Source organism: Mycetomoellerius zeteki, unplaced genomic scaffold (genome assembly GCF_001594055.1).
Source record: "Mycetomoellerius zeteki isolate Tzet28-1 unplaced genomic scaffold, Tzet1.0 scaffold39, whole genome shotgun sequence".
NCBI lineage: Eukaryota > Metazoa > Arthropoda > Insecta > Hymenoptera > Formicidae > Mycetomoellerius > Mycetomoellerius zeteki.
Window position 1 is genome coordinate 387,333 of NW_017257381.1, and position 20,734 is coordinate 408,066.

General features: G+C 35.7%; 1 protein-coding gene across 2 annotated transcripts in view; it reads right to left on the reverse strand.

Annotated features, from left to right (window-relative positions):
- LOC108726176 (lachesin) overlaps positions 1-8,968 on the reverse strand; it is an 89,347-nt gene extending 80,379 nt beyond the window's left edge. Inside the window, exons 1-2 of one of the 2 annotated variants that reach the window (XM_018453599.1) lie at positions 8,930-8,968; positions 7,990-8,446 (exon numbers count right to left, since the gene is read on the reverse strand). In XM_018453599.1, the coding sequence (XP_018309101.1) occupies positions 7,990-8,128 (139 nt within the window). In that variant the 5' untranslated portion in view covers positions 8,129-8,446; positions 8,930-8,968. Of the gene's footprint in view, positions 1-7,989; positions 8,447-8,882 lie in introns of both variants that reach the window. The other variant, XM_018453598.1, reaches the window with a different exon arrangement.
- Between the last annotated feature and the right edge of the window lie 11,766 nt (positions 8,969-20,734).

Below are 20,734 nucleotides of genomic sequence, written 5' to 3' on the forward strand. Positions count from 1 at the left end.
AATCTGCCTCCGTCGCTGTCACTTAAAATGTTCGCTAAAATACACGTGAGGTTTCTTGTAAAAGCGTAGGTACATACGCGACGAAAAACTTTTCTCGTATATCAAGGCGACGTCAGCGGAAAAAAGACTTCTACGCGCTGCACCGAGAGTCAAGCCTGCGTATACGATGAATGAAATCAGCCAACGAAGTTTGCGCCAACTCCATTCTGAGAGTCAAAAGAATTTTTCTAATCAAATAGTCGAATAGAATATTTTACAAATACTTTGACCTCGAGCAAGTCGCGGTTTGCATATATAAAAAAAGTGCAATATTCAAGAAACATTTATTATAATATATTATATATTCACTAATTAATCGACATATCGGAAACCTTTCCTTCTCTCTCTTTCTCCGCATGTTTAACTAAATATAACATTTAAACATAATTATCTTTCTATCTCTCTTCCACCTAGGTCCATCCTCTCTCTCTCTCTCTCTCTCTCTACTCTCTCTCTCTCTCTCCCCCCCCCTTTCTGCCTCTTTCAAACTATTATATTAAAAGCGTAATGTAATTTTCTGTATTTTTAATAATATTAACTCAAATAATTACATATTATTAATATAATATAGTATAATAGAGTGACTACATATGATTATGAATCATGTAAAGTATACAGTAAAAAACATTTCGTGTTAAAATCGGTCTTTGTATTTTAACATATCCAAGTGTTAATTTAACATAACGTGATTACGTTGTTTGAATATTTTGTGTTAAATTGATATTTAACATTTCTTACTGTTAAAACAAAGCAATATATAAATGAATAAATAACATAAAAATAATTCAGTTTTAAAACACAAATTCTAAAGTAAATGAATCAATGATAAATGTACGTGTTTAACATATTACAAATATTAATTTTATTAAAAAGAAAATATGCTGCCACAATCTGTCTCCAAATTCTGTCAAAATGTTACATTTTTGCGTTATTTTTTTACACAACCTTTTACAAAAGTTTGTGAGACTTTTCAATATATTCATCTTGTGTTAAATTAACACAAAAATTGAATGGACCATTTGGGATACATGAAATGTGCTAAGTTCAACACAAATTTGGCACTGTATAATATACTAACTGTATGATATATTAATATTAATAACTGTGTATAACATAGTATCAGTTTATCAAACGAGATTACGTAACGCAATGTATTTACCGTTTTTATATTTAAGAAACGAAAAAATCGGTAATTTATGCGATATATCGTATTAAAACTATACTATAAATTAGAATTAATAACTAACTAATAAATTATTTAATTACTTAAGACTCCTTGACAATCAGTAATAAAAAACTATACAAACATAGAGCAATAGGAGTCAGCCTAGAACTTTCTTCTTCTTCTTCTTCTTCTTTTTAAGCCCATGGCACATACAAAAACGTAAGGCCATAAGACGTAATCAGTAAATGAATTGACCAATCATGGTAAAGACCGTAAGGCCAGTAGCGAATTCAATCTTAAGGCCATGGCACACACCTTCCGTAACAGTAACCATAAGACGTACCATAAGAATCAACCAATTAAAATTAAGAGTTCAAAAGAATTCTCGACTGTGATTGGCTGATTCTTACAGTACTTCTTATGGTTACTGTTACGGAAGGTGTGTGCCATGGCCTTTATGATTTCCTTACTGCTTATGTGTTACGGCCTTTCATTTTTGTATGCGCCATGAGCTTTACGTTAGGCCTCTGGCCTATGTTAAGTCTCTGGCACACAAAAAACTTAAGGCAGTAAGACGTAAGCAGTAAGGAAATCAACATGTTGGATTCGCTACTGCTTATGTTATGGCCTTACGGACTCTATTGTGATTGATCAATTCTTCTTGTTACGTTTTACTGTTAAGCTTTTTATGTGCCATGACCTTACATTTCTCTCATATGCTCGTGGTGCGCACGCTGATTATTCAATTGCCATAAACATATGGAACCTACAGTTTTAATGCCGGTTCCAAACGGCGGATTTTTCGAGAGATGTTTCTTTGGACAAAGATACTCTCGGGAAGTTACTAGCCTTTTCCGAGAGGAGATACGAACGTATATATTTTGATTCCTACTGGGATCGAACCCGGGATCTCTGGCATGATAGACAAGTGCGCTGTCTGCCATGCCACGCTCACGCTCGCTAGAACTTTGATTATGCAAATTTAATATACCAATTATATACAGTACATTTCGGTTCAGTTTTAAGCCATCTTCAGTGAGAAATAATTAAAAAGACATGAGGGTGTATCGTAGAAAAACCACAGTTCCTTTTTATGCAATTGCAGCCGCGATGCAGTGAGACGAAAAAACTATACTGCTTGTAAGATGTCATTTAACATTCCATTTTCTCACGGTCGATAGATACGAAATGTTTTCGTTAATGATACGTTAATAATTGAAATGTGATGGTAAGTAAAACAAAGATATTACATACAGTAGCAGATTCCTCATACATAACGTTCATATTACACAATGATCGATCAGTACATTAAAAAACGCAATTAATTTCGTCAGCAGTAACTCGAAAATGAAATGAAAATATGCATATTTTTCGCCATTTTTAGACACGTAATTGGAATATATTGACAAAGTACGAAGAAATAATTTTTTAATAATCCTAGTACTAGATTACATTTTTAAATAGAACACGGTACGGTTAAATAAAACAGAATAATATGATAATTAATAATTAAACTGAATAATATGTTTATATTAAAAAGAGACAGAGAACAAGGAAGAGAGAAATTATTGTTGACATTCATCACTGGTATATATGGGCACACGAAAAAAGATGAAGATGAGTGCTTGAACTTTGTAAGGTATAGTTACCAGTAGCCACGGTATGTCTTATTCCGATAAAAAGTGCAACCACAAAGAATGACTTTTTGCCAGAGAAAAGGTTAAATGGCGAAGAGTCGAATGATCATCTCGAGGGAGTTACGTTTTTGGTTTTTCTTTTCATGTAAAGATTGACTTTACGTATTTAAACGGTTCGTTAAGTTGATTCTTTCCGGTTAGATTTTCATTTAATTTGAACGACAACGATGGCGTCGGTTATCAGTTTTTTCTGTTTCCCCTTTCTCTCCCTTCCTTCCCTTCCTCTCTCTCTCTCTCTCTCTCTCTCTCTCTCTCTCTCTCCCCCCTTTAGCACTCAATGCCCCAATGACACTAACGAGCGTGTTTGGAATTTTGACCAATCTCGCACTAAGATTTTGCCTTTCACGTGCGACCGAGTAATGCAAACGTCATTATTCGTCTATCACACATTAACGATTTTATATGAAAACACCAAATCCGCAGATATGTATTGCATTTTGCGCATTTGCGCACCTATGTATCCAAGATTGATATATGTGTCGTAAACGTTTGCTACGCTTACTTCAAACTTATTACGGTTCACATATATCTACACACTATTAGCTAACGTAATATCGCACGACATGCACAATTCTACATCTACTGTGTCTACATCAAGCAATGATGCGCACACAAACGGCCTAATTTAATGAAGCAAAACGATAAAGCGATTTGCCATAAGCCCAATTTCTTCCTATCGTAAGTACCAAACAGCTGCAATAGAATATGGCATAAAACGAGCTGGGGAAGAACAAGAGGGAAGGAGATGAATCGCGTTTGCTCGATTTTTCACCTGCGAAACCATTGAGAAACTGTCGCACATCCCGCGATAGACGTTTACTGATGACCCGTCAAAAATTGATTTTCGCATTTTGCCCCTGTCGATACGTGTTACCGCGTACACACTTCATCCCTACAACTCAACCACTGTATACACGCGTTATATGGAAAACACGGGACATAGGAAACGTCGTGTACAACGCCAGTGTACGAGGCATGTGCTCGAAGAATATTTAAAAAAGAAAGAGAGGAAAAAGGGAGAGAAAGTGAGAAAGAGAAAGAGAAAGAGAGAGGGGGAGGGGGAGGGAGAGAGGGGGGAGAGGGGAAAGGATGGATAAATAGTTAAAAGCGTTTGTTATTAATATTCCAGAGATATAAGTTATGAAATGAGAATTTATAATATGTAGATATTATGAAAAGCAACGTTCTAAGGTAACTGTTGAAAGAGAGAAACAAGGAGATGAAGAACAGAAGGAGGATAAGGATAATAAAGATTAAGATAAATAATAATTATGAAAAATTAATTGATAAGAGAGAGGAAACGACACTAGGACATGAGAACACGAGTATATGGAAAAAGGTTAAAGTTTTGCATAACAATTATGCAATAATTGTGCAATAATATAAATTAGTGTAAAGCGGATGATATGTAATATTTAATAGTATTATTGATCGTATGGGAGCGATATTGAAAGTTTGCGTATGTGTGTCAATTAAAAGTTCTTTGATATGCAACTTGTAAAATAATGGTCTGCCTGGGGATACTATTGCTCAATAAGGTACCAATTTCTGATGAATGCTCATTTTTTTTACGTTACAAATAAACTGTATTATCAAAATTGACATTGAATAGTAAAAATTTTGAATGATCACTAATCAGTGTCAATTTTGATAATATAGTTTATTTGTAACGTAAAAAAATCACTTTTGATTATATGTATGTTCCAAAAAATTATTTAAATGTGCCCTTTTTTATTCCTCATCACATGCACAGAACAATAGTCATTCTCGTTATAGGAAGTGCGTCCATTTAGAAATGTATAAAATTTATCTTCAGTAAAATTTATCGTTAGTTTGCTCAGTGTGATCAGATGTCGACTGATTCTCATTACAAATATTTTGCTGAACGCACAATTGATAGGGATGCCACTAATTACAATTAAATCAAAATCAGATGTTATTAAACTAATAACAAGAATTAACTAACTTATTACACGATTTGATTGAAAATTATATTGAGAGTTGTATTAAATTGTCTAGAGGGAGCATCCATAATATATTGTAAAATATAATTAAACAGTAATATTGATCATTTAATAATGTAAAAAGAAAAGACAGTGATATTTAGGATAAAAAAAATATGAAATGAATGTAGGTTTAAACAACAGTAGTAGTAGATTTTAATTAACCATAAGCTATAGATATGTAGGTATGTGAGATTAAGAGAAATCGAGTCTTCTTAGCAAATAAGTTGAAGTAATATATTTCTATTGTATTAATATATTAAACCAAACTCTCAGAACGTAGAAGTGAAAGGAAGAATGAAAGTAAAAGAAAAACAATTTCAAAAATAATACAAATAAAATATGAAAATGAGAGAAAGAGAGAAATATATATATATTATATCAAAATGACCTTCGGAAAGCGACCTTTACCGCGAGAACTACTTACGCGATAGACTTAACGACTTCGCCCGCGGTTAAAGCTGTACGCCGCGCAATTAATTCCCTAAGTTCCGTCGGCAAGCAAATCGATGCAAATCCTTGAACAAAATCCCTTACGACGCGTCGCTCTTCGTAATAACTCCGTCCAACATCGAATTTGCCTATCCAAACTACCCGTTAAAAGCGCGACTACGACGATCGAATGACCTATGCCAATGATTAACATTGTTTTGGTAATGAAGGAATCGAATCGACCACATTGAAATTCATACAAGTTCTATGTATTGTATAGCTAATAAATTTTGTGCCAATGTATATGATTGCTCCTATGATGATGATCATCAAACATTTTAATGCATTCTCTCCTCAGTGGTAAGCTAAATTGAAGAAGAAATACCAGTGGTATGTATCTAAAAAAAGGAAATCGTTACATTTTCCAAAAATCTCATTGTAAACATAAACAAGTAATTTTTGAAAAGAAGAAGCGGCAGAAAGGGAAGCTAGAATTATTAGGAATCCATGAATAAAGTTCGGAAAATAAGCATGAGCAAGCAACTTTGCGAGTTAAAATTTCGATCCGATCTCTTGATAGAGCATCAGATATTGAACATTTGCGATAGACACGCCAGTCAAAATATCCATCTTATGCCAATTAAAATGATTCTCTTTATTGCCGATCTTGTTATTGTATGATAGTAGTTTGAATGATAGTAGTTTGCCCTTTTATTACGAGAGTGCGATATATTCGGAAATGTTCTTCTTTGATCTATCCGATAAGCACCACAATCGCGACACACTCGGTCTCACATATTCTTGTTCTAATAAGAAGCGAGAATCATTGAGGAAAGATTAATCCTAGCTCGCCATTGTTATTTTTGGTTACCTTCCCGACCACACCAGGGTCTGTGAAACTCTATAACTTTGTCACGCTATATCTCTGGACTGAATGCGTATTTTTTAACTCAAAACGTATAAAATTTATATCGAAGTTAAACAAAGACAGATAAATATAAATCAAATAAATAACATTTTATATTCAATTAATTACAATACTTCAAAGAAATTTTATTGGAAAAATTCGCAAAAAATGACTACTTTGAATCAAAAATTCTAAAATTTTTAAACTTAATGTTCAAGCAAAAACCCGCAGAATTTTTCTAGTTGACCCTTTGGGCTAACAAAAAAAAATAGTACGATATGAATCGCGCTCAAAAAAGTATAATTATTTGAATTATTGAAAATCGACATTTAAGAAAAATCTACATATTATAAGTTTACAATTAATAAATAAAATTTTATTATTTGAACAATACAAAATGGTAGATAAAGGATTGTAATGTATAAATATTATTGTAGTATATATAATTATACAAGGCAAAAGTTAGTTTAGAGGATGATGCAACACTCGGTCTAAAGCAATACATCCCAGCCGAGCGATCTCTGGAGACTGACAGAGGTTATAAAATTTCTACTGTGTATTATATTGAAATAATTCTTTTTAATTCTACATTTTCGTGTACTTACTGTTATACTATCCGAAACTCAACAAACGTATATTTAATAAAAAATAAAGATGTACCCAGAACGCCGAAAACTTATAAGCTGGTCACGTATGGGTCCCAAGTACTCTCTTTGAACTTTCGTTTGCATTCTCACATCGAGAATAACGCAAAAAAAGACTCTTGCAGGCTTATCATATCTATGGATAGTTAAAGTTTTTTTGAGCCTCTCAATCCGGGTTTTCAAATTATATTATAAAAAAGTTACAGTAATGTAAAGAAACGCATAGAATATGTTGGACCCAAGGGTGGTCGGTTAGGGTTAAATCGCTCTGAGATGATTTCCGGTGTAAGGAATAGTGCAAACCTAAAGAAATTTTCGTTAACAGTATCATTGTGATGGAAACTGTGATGGAAAAGACTTTTCTACAATTTCTGTAGTTGAGCGCGTAGTCGTATCACGTGGTCTGTGACTATGATTTAGTAGAGACGCGCGGTTGAAAAAAGTTGCAGTAAATATATGTATACCCTAAGGTTGTAAAATTCTTCAATCCAGGATTTTTGTTTTTAAAAGCTCTGAAAGTCGCGAGACAACAAAAAGGAGAGAAGCGGGAGCGATGAAGCGGACGAAACGAGGTTTACTTGAATAAAACGAGGAAACAGCGATGCTGTCGCCGTCGAGGTAACTTTTCTTCCGTGAGGCGAAAACGCGCGAGATGAAAGAAAGGTAGCGAATCTGAACAGCAAATGGCAATAAAATTCATCTTGAAAACCTTTCACGCGAAACCTTGTCTATTTCCATTTGTGTCGAAAGTTGGCAGAAATGGTGGCGAAACAACGTTTCGAATTTATAACGTCGGCCACGCGCATTGCGAATTCTTTCAATCGTTGAAACGATCTTGAGGAAGGAGAATCCAATGAAACGCGCACGTCTCTACGGTACGATTTTTACACGCCGCGAGTCAGGATTTCTTCTTTTTCCATCAAGATTCGTTACTTTTTACTACGGGCGAAAATAAATACAGGAAAACTGTGTAGAAAAGCGGAGACGAACGAAATTGCTTACGCTTGTAAGCAAAATATGTGAATTTCTTGGTGTTAAACGAACCACAAGACGATGGTAAAGAGACTCGTGTTCCACGCGAATCCCTTCGAAATAAATTTACCTTGAGGAAACGTGGAACGCGCGATGCCATGCACGACACCGTCGATGCCGACGAAGATGAGGAGCGGTGCCAGGGCTGCGAGCATCGGGATTGTCCTGGAACGCGCGGCATTCGCACCGCTGCGAGCCTGCAGCGTCATTCCTGTTCCCCAGCGCACTCGCGATCTCCGATCGCGCTTCTCCCGGGTGCAATGTCCTATATCACCCGCGATCTTGCTCTTCCCACGCGATTGGTCTATGATTAGCGCACCTGGTGTCGCCTGGAGCGCCTTCTGCGCGCCTGGCACGTGCTCCGTGCAGCTCCCGGCCGAGTGCCTCCGCTCATCTCCGTGCGTTCGTGCGCGGTACGCGAGACACCGTTCTGATGTTGACGGCACCGTCTCGGAACGTAACACGCCGGTAGAATGGCTCGGCACGCATCGGTGCAATGGCTCAAGGTCACGTTCGCGAAGGGAGAACTATGTTAAGAATGAAAGAGATGCGTGTGAGTGTGTGTGTGAGTAAGTGAGTAAGTGAGTAAGCGAGTGAGTAAGTGAGTAAGTGAGTAAGTGAGTGAGCGAGTGAGCGAGTGAGTGAGTGAGTGAGCGAGTGAGTGAGTGAGTGAGTGAGTGAGTGAGCGAGCGAGTGAGTGAGTGAGCGAGCGAGTGAGTGAGTGAGCGAGCGAGCGAGTGAGTGAGTGAGCGAGTGAGCGAGTGAGTGGCGAGTAAGCGAGCGAGCGAGCGAATGAGTGAGTGAGCGAGTGAGCGAGTGAGTGGCGAGGAAGCGAGTGAGTGAGCGAGCGAGCGAGCGAGCCAGTGAGTGACTGAGCGAGTGAGTGAGTGAGTGAGTGAGTGAGTGAGTGAGTGAGTGAGTGAGTGAGTGAGTGAGTGAGTGAGTGAGAGAGAGAGAGCGCACGAGAAAAAGACACTCCGGTATGTATAAAAGAGGATCTACGACGAGACCTCGCTCTCCTCCCGAGGCTGGTCCTAGTCCCTCTGTCCCGGGCCGTAGACTGCTGCCTGGAAACCCTCGGAGTACGGAGTACGCTCATGTCTCCACCACCCCCGTCCCTTCCGCACCGCGTAAGCACCCCGACTCCGCGTTCCGTCCCGCGACTCGCCGCCGATAAACTTCCTACGGGCACCCTCTCTCTCTCTCTCTCTCTTTCTCTCTCTCTCTCCCTCTCCCTCCTTCCCTCTTCGTTGTGTAGCCCGCACCAGGAACAGTCTAGCCAGCGCTTGCGCCCTCGTAACCGTGCCCTGATGCCCGGGCACTGCCGCTGCCACTGCTGCTGCCTCTGCCTCTACCTCTGCTTCTACCGTTTCCTAGTACCTTGGCGAATCTCTCTTCCATCTGTCTCTTTCCTCGGCTCACCGGTTGTCCTTGTCGGTAGCCCTTCGCGCGGGAGAGACCCTACGGTGGTGTAGCTCCCACGACCTCCCGCCTTTCCCTCTTTCTTTTTCGCTCTTTCGACAACTCGGCCCCTACTCGATTCCGAATTTCTTTCCACGGACCGTTCTTAATGTTCCCTCGCTCTGAAACGCTCGCGTTTCTCCCCCTTCGTAGCTTGTACTAACGGCAGATCTCCGTGATGATCGTTGATGACGGGTTTATAAAGATGATAACTGCGATCCGTTCGAGTATTTAGCCGGGTGCAGTCGTTGTTAGTGGGATGGTCCCGGATAGCTCGCGGGGATCCCGGAACCATCCACCTGCCGAGTATCTCTAACATTGTCTTCACCCAGAACGTCACTTAATTCTAGATATTATCCCTGAAATTGCGAATTACGATAATCACGCGACCGTGAGTCGCTCGAATAATACTTTCGATAAATTAAGAACTACCTAATTCATTTTATTTCTTACGTGCTGATCACACCGAGTGTCTATCCCCTGAAAAAATGTCTCCCACGACAATCAACCGTAATTCTGTCGCAGGTAATAAAGAAACAACTTTGTTTTGTAAGCTACCAATGGCACGATGTATAAATCCCCGCGATGGATATTACTTTTTTAGAATACGAAATAAATTTCTTCGTGTAACGGAGCGCACTACCTCGCGGGAGTAATTTTAAACTAGTAACATAAGAACAAAAATTAATTTGAAAGCGGTAAAAAGTTGTGACGTAGCACTTATATACCGATTCGTTACAATATTTCGAGTTTAATGAAAACATCTGTCTACTTTTAACTAATATTTTACATCATAGCGTGATCAAATCCGTCTATAAAAACGACAAACGAAAATGTAAGCGTGACAAAAATAATTTTAATCTTATTTCTATGTTTAGCTGAAAAGATTCAAAAGATTATGATGAAATTCCGCGATCGTTATTAATGAAATTTCGCTTTGTATGAAAGTGAAAAAATAACATGTATGTGTAACTGCTTTTATTTTTAAAAACTAAAAATGCAGGCCTTTTTTCGCGATAACCATACAATTTAATAGCCAGATGAGAAGGATATACTATAAAAAAAACTATAATTCTTTTCAAGTGAATTACAAACAGCAGTTGTGTACAATAATTTCTTTCCAAAAGTTTTTATTTATCAGTGACAATGGAAAGAAAATATCGGTTCAATAGAAAACTATATGTAGAACGATGTCACGGTATTTTCTTTTTCTAGATATGCTATGTTGACAAAATAGCGTTGGAAAATGATAATCGTGAGTGGAACTGGCTAAAATGTCGTTTGTTGTTTTTTTTGTCAAATTGTTCCATTTATTAATTCTCTTGAACTTCGTTCAATCTTCTTCCGATTATCCGGCTTTATGTAATGTGGCTTGCCCTTGATAGCGAATCGCGAGAGCCGCACCTCGCGCGAAAACTAAGCATATTTCAAGAAGATCACGACTTTCTAGCAACGAATCCGCTGTTAACAAAGAGCGAAAACGATGGGACGCAGGAGGATGATCGAGACAGATCTGAGCTGACACTATGCGAATGCGGGAGGTAGAATTTAGAATGGCATGCGTGCGTGCGTCCGTGCGTGAGGAAGTAATTGTCCTAAAATTACGAGGTACAATCTCCGATGCGTTGCTAGCAGATCTGAACGTCTATGAACATGTCGCGAACGAATGAGAAAAAAGTGAGAGGGGATGCCAAGTAATTGACTTTGAGATGAGATTCGACTTGAATCCACCTGGAGAACAAATAGGAGTGTTGAAATGTCAATATTTGTCACGCCGTTTCATCACGCGAGTTGTCATATCCCCAAAATTTCAATGGACGAGGTACACGCACGACTCGATATATTGATTTTGTTTATAGACAAACCTGTTTTTGTCATGTCTCTGTTACGCGGCGCGTCAAATTTCGACGAATCGCTTTCAACGCTGCTTCCGAAACCTCGGCATTGCAAGAACAAACGACGCGCAACCATCGGAGACTTGAATGTGCATTAATTAATCGCGACGATTAATCGACGGCGTAATGTAGCCTTAATTAATCGCGGGCAAGTATCACGCATTGTTATTCACGAATAAACGTGTTTCGACGATATAACGTGTATTAATGATCTCATACACTAGGAACGTACAGCTTGTTCCGAAATGCATGACGCGCTCGCCGAGTCTTTAAATACCCATCGCAAATCTGTAATGTGCAACGACCAAGTTTATATCTCGTTTGATTCGTCTCGGATGATCGGTGTTAACGAGGTTTCTTACAATAGAGCACGAACTTTCCGCTACGACTAGGGAAATATTAAGGTTGTATAGTGACGATGGTGATTGTTTCGAAATTACGACAAACTATCATTAACTCGTACTTGTGACTTCTGCAATGATTAATTTTTAATGATCTTAGATTAAGGTTCTTTCACATATCTAGTATCACCGTCTATTCTTAATTTTGTACCTTCCCCGTTACATATTTACGAATAAATTTATTAACGTCCGGTATCGTAAAACACTGAAAAAATAAGCTAATAAGCAGTATAAAGCATCAGAGGGGGGTTTTATGATTTATGCTTATTAGTGTCAGCACGAGTTTTATGAGGAAAACATCACGCGACTCAAATAAAATGAGCGCGGCAGAAAGGTTGAACGGAAAACGCTAATAAGCTTACGGGATAAACGTAATATCTGTTGTATTAGGCCGCCACTAGAGGTATAAAGCCACGCGTTCGAACACGCTCGAAATATGTTTCTCTTCATATTGTACTATCTCGCACGAAAATATTCCTTTGAAATAGACAAGTTTTTTGATGGTTTACATCTTAAAAATTTTACATGCTCTATATAATGCTTTCACTGTGATTCACTGTGATAAATAATAATTTTTTACAAGATTCCGCTACTAGTCCAACAGGAGGAATTTATTAAAATTGATCATGTACTTCTCTTATCATGATTTTTTATATGTTATTTTATATGTTATTAAGATGATCCTAAAATGAAGCCCGAACTCGACGAGATTGTAGTTTTCCAATAAAATGCGACATATCGACACTTATCGATCCTTATATACTACTATATCAATTTCATGCACACATATACATAAATTTTCGTAGAACAATAGCGTTTTATAGACGTCTAACCATAAGTCTAATTCTAAGAACTCCATGTTCTTTATCCATGTAAACTATTAGTCTGTGAACCACAATTTCATAAGTACAGATTGCAAAACCTTTATATCAAGTAAATGTTGTTACGATATTGACAGCGCCATATTGGAGTAAGAAATGGTAAACATCTCAATTTAAACAATTCTTTTCTCGTTCTCGGCATAAACTTCATTTCACGGACACGTACTAACGCGTATACTTTAATCGTGAAAAAGGATTTACAAATTTGTAAGAGAGAAAAAGTAATTGTTATACAAAAATTATTGCATTTAGTCGGTAATATAGACAACTTTAGGATCCCTTTAAGTGCGATAATTTGTGTGTATCTAATGTAGTTATTTAAGCATTAGGATCAATTTATTTATTAAAGATGATTCAGAAAAACGTAGGATCAAAACATTTATTATAATTGTCTTTTAATTTATATTGAATACAAAATTTATTTATATTTATATATACACGTGAACATTAGTCTTATGAGTATAGATAGATTATAATTCTTAGGATAAAAAAGTAGAATGGAATGTGAAAGAAAGTGGTTTTGGTTTACACGTTTATGAAATGTTTTCGTGTACTTCTGGCGACAGCGCGGTTGCATCTATTTAGCCGTTGCGCTGCGAAAGCGATTATATATTCGAGCACGATATTTCGAGCATATAATTAACAGATGAAGCCGCCGCAACGTGCGAAAGCAATTAATCGCAGGCGTCATGCACCATAGGTGAACCGGTCTGATTAACCTCGTTTGCATCGAGGCGAAAATGTTGCATTTCTAACTATCAAAGATCAGATACCTGATTTCAGTCAAAAACATGAAAAAAATTTCTCGTTCGATCTATCAATCTTCCGGAGCTCACGTGAGTCTATTGAATCCACTCAATTATTAATCTTTTTATCATAATAATATCAAGCGATTCAATTTTCTTTATGTTATATGCAAAATATTTATGTATATCTGCAAAGAACAGTGGCAATTTAAGGCCAAAATTTGCCTGTGATGAAAACATAAAATCGATCAATCTTTATAGATTTAGACGTGCTGAACTCGAATATGAAGTTTAAAATTCTCCAAAGTCCGAGGAACTTTGTTAAAATGTAATTTTTCTGCAAAAAAGAAAAGTTGCATTTTCGTGAAGTTCCCCGAACTTCAGAGAATTTTAAGCTTTACTTTGCAGCAAAATATTGTATTACCCGATGAACAAATAGTAACTGAACAAGAAATCCCTTTTTCTATTATAATGACTTCAAAAACTGCAACTTTTTTTGCAATGTAAAAGTCAATGTTACACGACGTACAATAACATAAACCAAACAAAGATGAATGTCCGTACCAACGTGCGTGGGCATGCGTGCGTTTCTGCTTTTTCACCATTTTTTTTATTTCTTACAGTATTCGCTTCGAAAGAAAAAAACCGATTTTATTCGAAGGGGTATTTCATCCCTTAAAAATGAAAACGGATACGTATAAAAAAATACGTGTCACTTATTTTTGTCTGAAGAATAACATAGTAAAGCTGATTAAGATCGGACGGGGACAGTTAAGTTCCTTTCCTTGTAAGAAATCCCAATTCAGTAACCACGCGATGTACCTTGAGTAAAGCTAATGCCAATGGTGAAAAAGCAGAAACGTACGCATGCTCATGCACATACACTGAAAAAAAATGTTTGGTTGAAAATGGACAAACCAGAAGATTCTGATTAAATCAATCAGAATTCCGGTCATTTTTCAACTAGAATTTTAGTAGGTTTAAAATTTTCTGGTTAAACCTACTAAAATTCTAGTTGAAAAATGACCGGAATTCTGATTGATTTAATCAGAATCTTCTGGTTTGTCCATTTTCAACCAAACATTTTTTTTCAGTGTATGTGCGTGAGCATTCGCAACGAGATGTTCCCATATAGGGTCGCCAGTAATGACAACGAAACCAACGCTTGGCCAACGCTACGGAAGATGACTGTCGGCCAACGTTCTGTCAACCAGTGCTGCAGGCCAGCAAATAACTGTGTTCAGCAGTACATGACACTGCCACCGGAGGGACACACAGGAAGTTAAATTCTCGAATTTAAAAATCATTCAGGGATAGAATAAAAGGCACAGCATTAAAGGTGTCTCCAGTTATGTTCCAATGAAATATTTTTTTTTAAATAAGCCTCAAAGGCTTCAAGATGAAAACATAATACTTTTTTGAAATAAATTTAACTGTTGAATTTGATGATCATTCGTCTATTGAATATCATATACAAGTGTTGAGAGTAAACCGCGGTTGGGTGTGACCATCAAATTCGGTGTATAGTATGGTATATGTATACGCTAAACTATTCATCAGATTCGATGGTCACATACAACCGATACCCAACATTGATGATCAACACTCAAACGACATTCAATATTGAGTATCTACACCAAGGTAACACCGAATATTCATGGTCACATTCAACCGACACCCAACAATGATGCTCAACTCTCAATTGACACCCAATGTTGACAATCAAACCTCAACGTACACCCAATATTGACGGTCAACACTAAATTTTGATGGTAAATACCTAAATTTGAATGTTAACATCCAAAATTGAAGGTTTTTTTTCGTAAGGGTAGTATTAAAAATTGCCATGTGCTTTATTATTAAAAATAAGAAAACGGTTACATTATGTTTAGAATGCGTATTTCTTGCGAGCGCAAATGTTTAAAAAAAACACATAGCAGTAAAACTATGGCGATGCATTCGTTAAATAATAGGTCTGTTTTCTGTGGCTGAACTAGTGTACACACTTTTGGAACTTAAAGTGAGATAGATGTATGTTTGATATTTATCGAAAGCGAGAAAGAGAGTTCTAGTGCAGTCTAGTGCAGGAACAGAAAACAGACCAATAGTTACCGTTTTAAATTTATATTTTGTTTGAAACTATGTTTTCATTTGAAATTTTATAATAAATATATTAATAAAGGATATTTTGCGTTATTTCGGTCTACAAGTTTTTCAATATAAACGCGTCATTTCCGTACATTGTGATTCGTGCTGCCATAGTGAGGGCAAGCTAACATGAGCCAATTGAAAACATTAGCCGATAACCAGACTCTGTTTTTCTAGAGACTCTAGTATTAACGAGTGTCCAAGTAGGCGGCACGTGGCAACTGATTTCACAAAGGCTTGTTCGTTTGAGCAGTGCAGTGATGGGAATTTAGCCCTGCACAACTCAGAGAATCAATCCTTCCATTTTTGCTCCACCAATTGACGCCGCGTTCGGCTAGTAGAGAGCGTTTGACTCGAATACGAGTACGCGTAAAAAGTTCGTTAACGTTACATATGGTGTTACAAATGGTATTGCGCTCCGTGTAATCGTTATCGGATAGAGAAGGAAGTTAATAAAAAAAAAAATTTTTTTTTAATCCCTTTTGTGTTTTCTCGTGAATATGCGTGAATGTGCGTGCGCATTTGTTATACATACATCTAACTGGAATCGTAATGGTACCTCGAAAAAGATGATAGAAACGTAGCGTATCAGTGGATAATTATTGATCGGTACTTGCACCATACTCGAATTGTACTCTTTCTTTCAGCGGTAGAGCCGGTTGCAGAAAGATTGCAACACTTTTTTCAATGGGTTTCGAAATGCAACCTACTTACAGAGCGATTGGTTCTTATTTGTGGATCCATGAGAAAGAAACAACCGTTCGGAGAGCAAACTGTATTCCGAAACTCATAAAAAAAAGTATTTCAACCTTTCTACAACCGGCTGAAAGAAAGATCGGTTAATTAACATTCCGCGTGTCATGAAAAGAAAACGAGATTTGCGTAAGCAAGAAAGTATATACGTAGAGTGTAGTGTATACGGCTTAAAGCGAACTCCTTGCCGATAGTTAATTATTGGCGGACAGAACTGATTTGCAAGTACGTCGTTTATAATCCACTTAAGTTCTAATCGAATCCTGGCTGGTCTCGGGGACAACGGATAGACGTGGCCTCCATAGCCGATGTATAGGTCGCGTAGTCGATCCTCGGCATTGCGCGTAATTACGTGCTCCGTTTACAATCCTCTGTACGTTATACACGTTATACTATGAGAGGCGTTTCGAAAATAATAATACATGTAAAAAGTAATGGTAAGAAGTACAATGGAAATTTTTAAAAAAAGCTTTATTTGTAGAAAATGACAGTTTACAATGATTATGTTCTATCCAAATATAAATCAAAAAGTTTCACGAAAATAATGTGTTCATGATTTTTACTATTAGGAGCTAAATTTCTGGACTGTATGAATATTTTTTGTGCATTTAAATAACAGATACAATTTTTTGTTTTCGCTTATTATTAATATAATATATTTGAACTATTACACGTCTTTTAAAGTAAAATAATTTTGAGAATTACGCAATCTATTTTAAACAATATTAAGTTTAGAACAGAACGTCACTTACAATAAATACATCAGCTAATAGTAAGAGAAGGGCCAATTACAGTCAAAGATGTTGAAATAATATTTCTATACGTCTTTTAAATAAATTTATTTCAGATGTATGACGTGCCAATTACTTTCGGACTATATATATAACACTATTAAATTGAAATAATAACAATTTATTTTATTCTATGTAATACAAATTAATGTTCATTTTCTAAAAATTTCTCTTACTACAATATAAAATGTAGGTAATTTATTATTGAAATAAAGTAATTAATTATTTAGTAGGGTACTAAAAATATTGAACAAGTATGTTTTTAATTCTTAAAATGAGTATAACTAATTACTGTCTTGTACACACAGAAAAATATTATTCTGTGTTGCTAAGAAAAGTAATTACTCAATTTATTTTTCTTCTTTCAGGTAACGGTTAGTTTCAATAAAAAATTTTCTTGCTAGTAATCTTAAAATGTACTCGTCACAAGTTTTAGAAATACTCAATATTATATACTCAAAATAAGAATTTATTCTCTTTTGAAGTATATTATAAAATTTTATCGAAGAAAAGTCAAATTTGAATAACTTGAATATTTAACAATATATTGATGTAAGAAAATTTATTGGGTCAGAAAAATTTGATATATTTCTTTCAATTCTATACAACAGATTTAGGAAAAGCGAAATATAGTTTAGAAACAAGAAATTTTTTTCTTGTTTGAAGTAAATTCATATTTTTAATTTAAATAAATATTTATTTTGGGACCAAATTATAAACATGACTTTTATATTGTTCCATAATGATGTTTCTTCATGTAATATTTATCTATAATTATTTTGAATTAATAAATAGCGTATTATTTCGTTTCCATGTAATCTCCTCAAATATTGATATTATTAAACTAAATAATAAAAAAATAATTAAAAAAATAATTAAAAAATAATTAAAAATAATTAAAAAAAATAATTAAAAACTTAATAATATTAAACTGTCAGCAGAGACATGAAATTAAGAATGGTTACAGAAGGAGGTATACCGTTGGCAATGACTTGATCACAAGCGTGCAATTAGCTCGGCGTAAATGTATTAGACTTACCGTTCTAGAGATCGTAGGTTCAAATCTTGCCGACGATGAGATGCGTTTTTCAATAATTAATTGCAGTTAATTAGACAGAATATAGGTATGCGAAAAAGGTACAGTAAAAATATAAATTGAACTGGAAAAATAAGAAGTAATAATAACAAAAAGATTATTTTTTTCGTTAAGATGTAACCGTAATCTTTTTATTACAAGTAAATATGATACTTGATTTAAGCAAAGGAAGAATTCTTCTTAAGAAAAAAAGATATCTTTGTTAAAACATATGATTCTTTTCCATCGACTCTATATATTATAATAAGTAAATCGAATTTTTTATTCAATTTAATATTCTTGATTGAAATATTAAACTTTCTAAGATTCAGAATATATTTTGAATAAATTTAACGCTTGTAATGAACTTATGATAGATTTCCGAATATATGAACTTTTAAAATATTTGAAAGAAATCATTATTACTTGCGTACAATATATATTTTTCTGCTTGTAGTATTAAGTTTTCGTAAAACAAGATTTTTAAAAGATATCTTTTGTGTATTTTCTGTACTCACTGGAATGAATGAATAAATCTTTATTAGCTTTCTCAGCTATTTCAAAAACAATACAATAAAATACAATAATACAAATAATAAGGTAATTGGAGGGAAGACGCCTCACTTAAGCCTTTATTTTTGAATAACTTCTTAATATTATTGAATTAAGTTACGAAAAAATATTATTAATATTCTAGAAACCTTTCTCTTTATTTACACAAATTTATAAATTTAACGTTTAATATTCCGTATTATTGGAAAAAATTGATATATCATACTTTGCAAAAGTGGCATCTTCCCCCTATATGTGTGGATAAGATGCCACCTCCTATGGAAGAAGATGTTACAAACAATTAAATAATACGATGCAATATAAACTTGCATATTTTACTTATTTACAATCCATAATGAAGGGTTTAAGCCATAAAAACACATAAAAATGTGATAAAACATAAATGATTAATATGAAAGAGAATAATTTAGGAAGTAAGTTGGACATACTTTTATTCGTTTAAACAACATTTCATTAACTTAAAATATTTCGATTATATATAAAGCATCCAAAATTTTAATTCATAAAATCATTTTAATGACGGTTTCAAGCAGGAAAAATTATGTTTTATATTTACTGTCATCTTATCCCCAAGTGTAAGAGGAATATTCAATTGCAATTTTTACGCATATAAGAATATTATAAATTATAAATTATTATAAATTATAATCTATATCATTCACATAACCGCCAGGGAACACTGATTGAAACCGTATATTATTTGCCCGGTTTTACAGTAAGCATCATAATACAGACCTTAGCTATTAACATACCAAATATTACAAAGAGCATGTTTCACGACCTACCTTTTCATATTTCGTATAATCTTTTCCAATCGACATTGGCATGAACATGTTCATCTAAGCCGATAACTGCGCAATTGTTTGCCACACGTTTTTGCACAGTCAGTATGGTCAACGCGCGTTCTATGAAAAAATTATAAATAAAGTGGCGTCTTTCTCCTTATGGCATCTTCTCTCGAATTACCTTATATATTCTTAAATGTAGGTAATATTACTGAAGAGAGAGAGAGTGAGAGCGAGGAGAGAGAGAGAGAGAGAGAGAGAGAGAGAGAGAGAGAGAGAGAGAGAGATAAGAATGTTATCGAAATGAATATAAAAAATATTCACTAATTTGTCCATATAATCTCCAAACTGCGGGCGCCTTATCAAATCCTAATAAAATTTTCTTTACTTTTTGAACTTCTTTCGCACGTTACATACTTTGTCGAGCACTCCGACTAGAAACAATCGACGTAGAACGAGAATCTCTAAACTTTCGAGTGTGCAACTTTAAGACCCAAAGTATTATTATATCGGATAATCGGATCTCGTCCGAACAGACGAAGAATCTGTTTGTATGAAAGAGAACGTACGCGGTACGATGAAAAAGGAAGTAGAAAGGTGTTCAAGTCTTGTCCGTAAATCGAAGATTGCAAGTCATTGGGCGCGTTCAAGTTGACAAAGCGGCTAGCCTGCTCGCCAAGCAAATGAACATAATTGGTTGTTACTTATAGATCCAACCAATCATATTCAATCGCTCGATAAGCATGCCTAGCCGCTTTACCGTCTTGAACTCGCCCATTGTCGCGCGCGTAGGTGAGCGCGACAAACCGAGCTTGATTTCCCATGTCGGGGGGGACTTACTTGTCTTAAACTCTGTAAGGGAAAGATTTCTTTTGCTGAAATACGTCCTTTAAAATTCAAGTCACCGAATTGTCACTCTAGATATTTCTGGAGATGCGTTCAGGAAGAAGCTACTAGCGCTATTTGTATCATTCTATTTTCATCGTTTATTAGACATCGTTTAAAATAAGGATCGAATGACACAAATAGTGCTAATAGCGAACTTTCCCCAAACGCACCTTGGGTGTGTTGTCCTATCCGTAACGGTCGATAAACGTGTCACGATTACGAGACAGCAAGAATACCAGAGGAGAGGCAATGCATAAACGATCGAGATATTTGCGATTCGTCCGCATAGGTTAATGGTCCATGTGGAAAAAGAAAGCTGTATATATATGAATGTATTAGCACGGAGGTGCGGTAATGCAAAAAAAACTGTGGTTGGATATATAATAAAACGCGCGAGTAGCCGATACAACGATCCTCG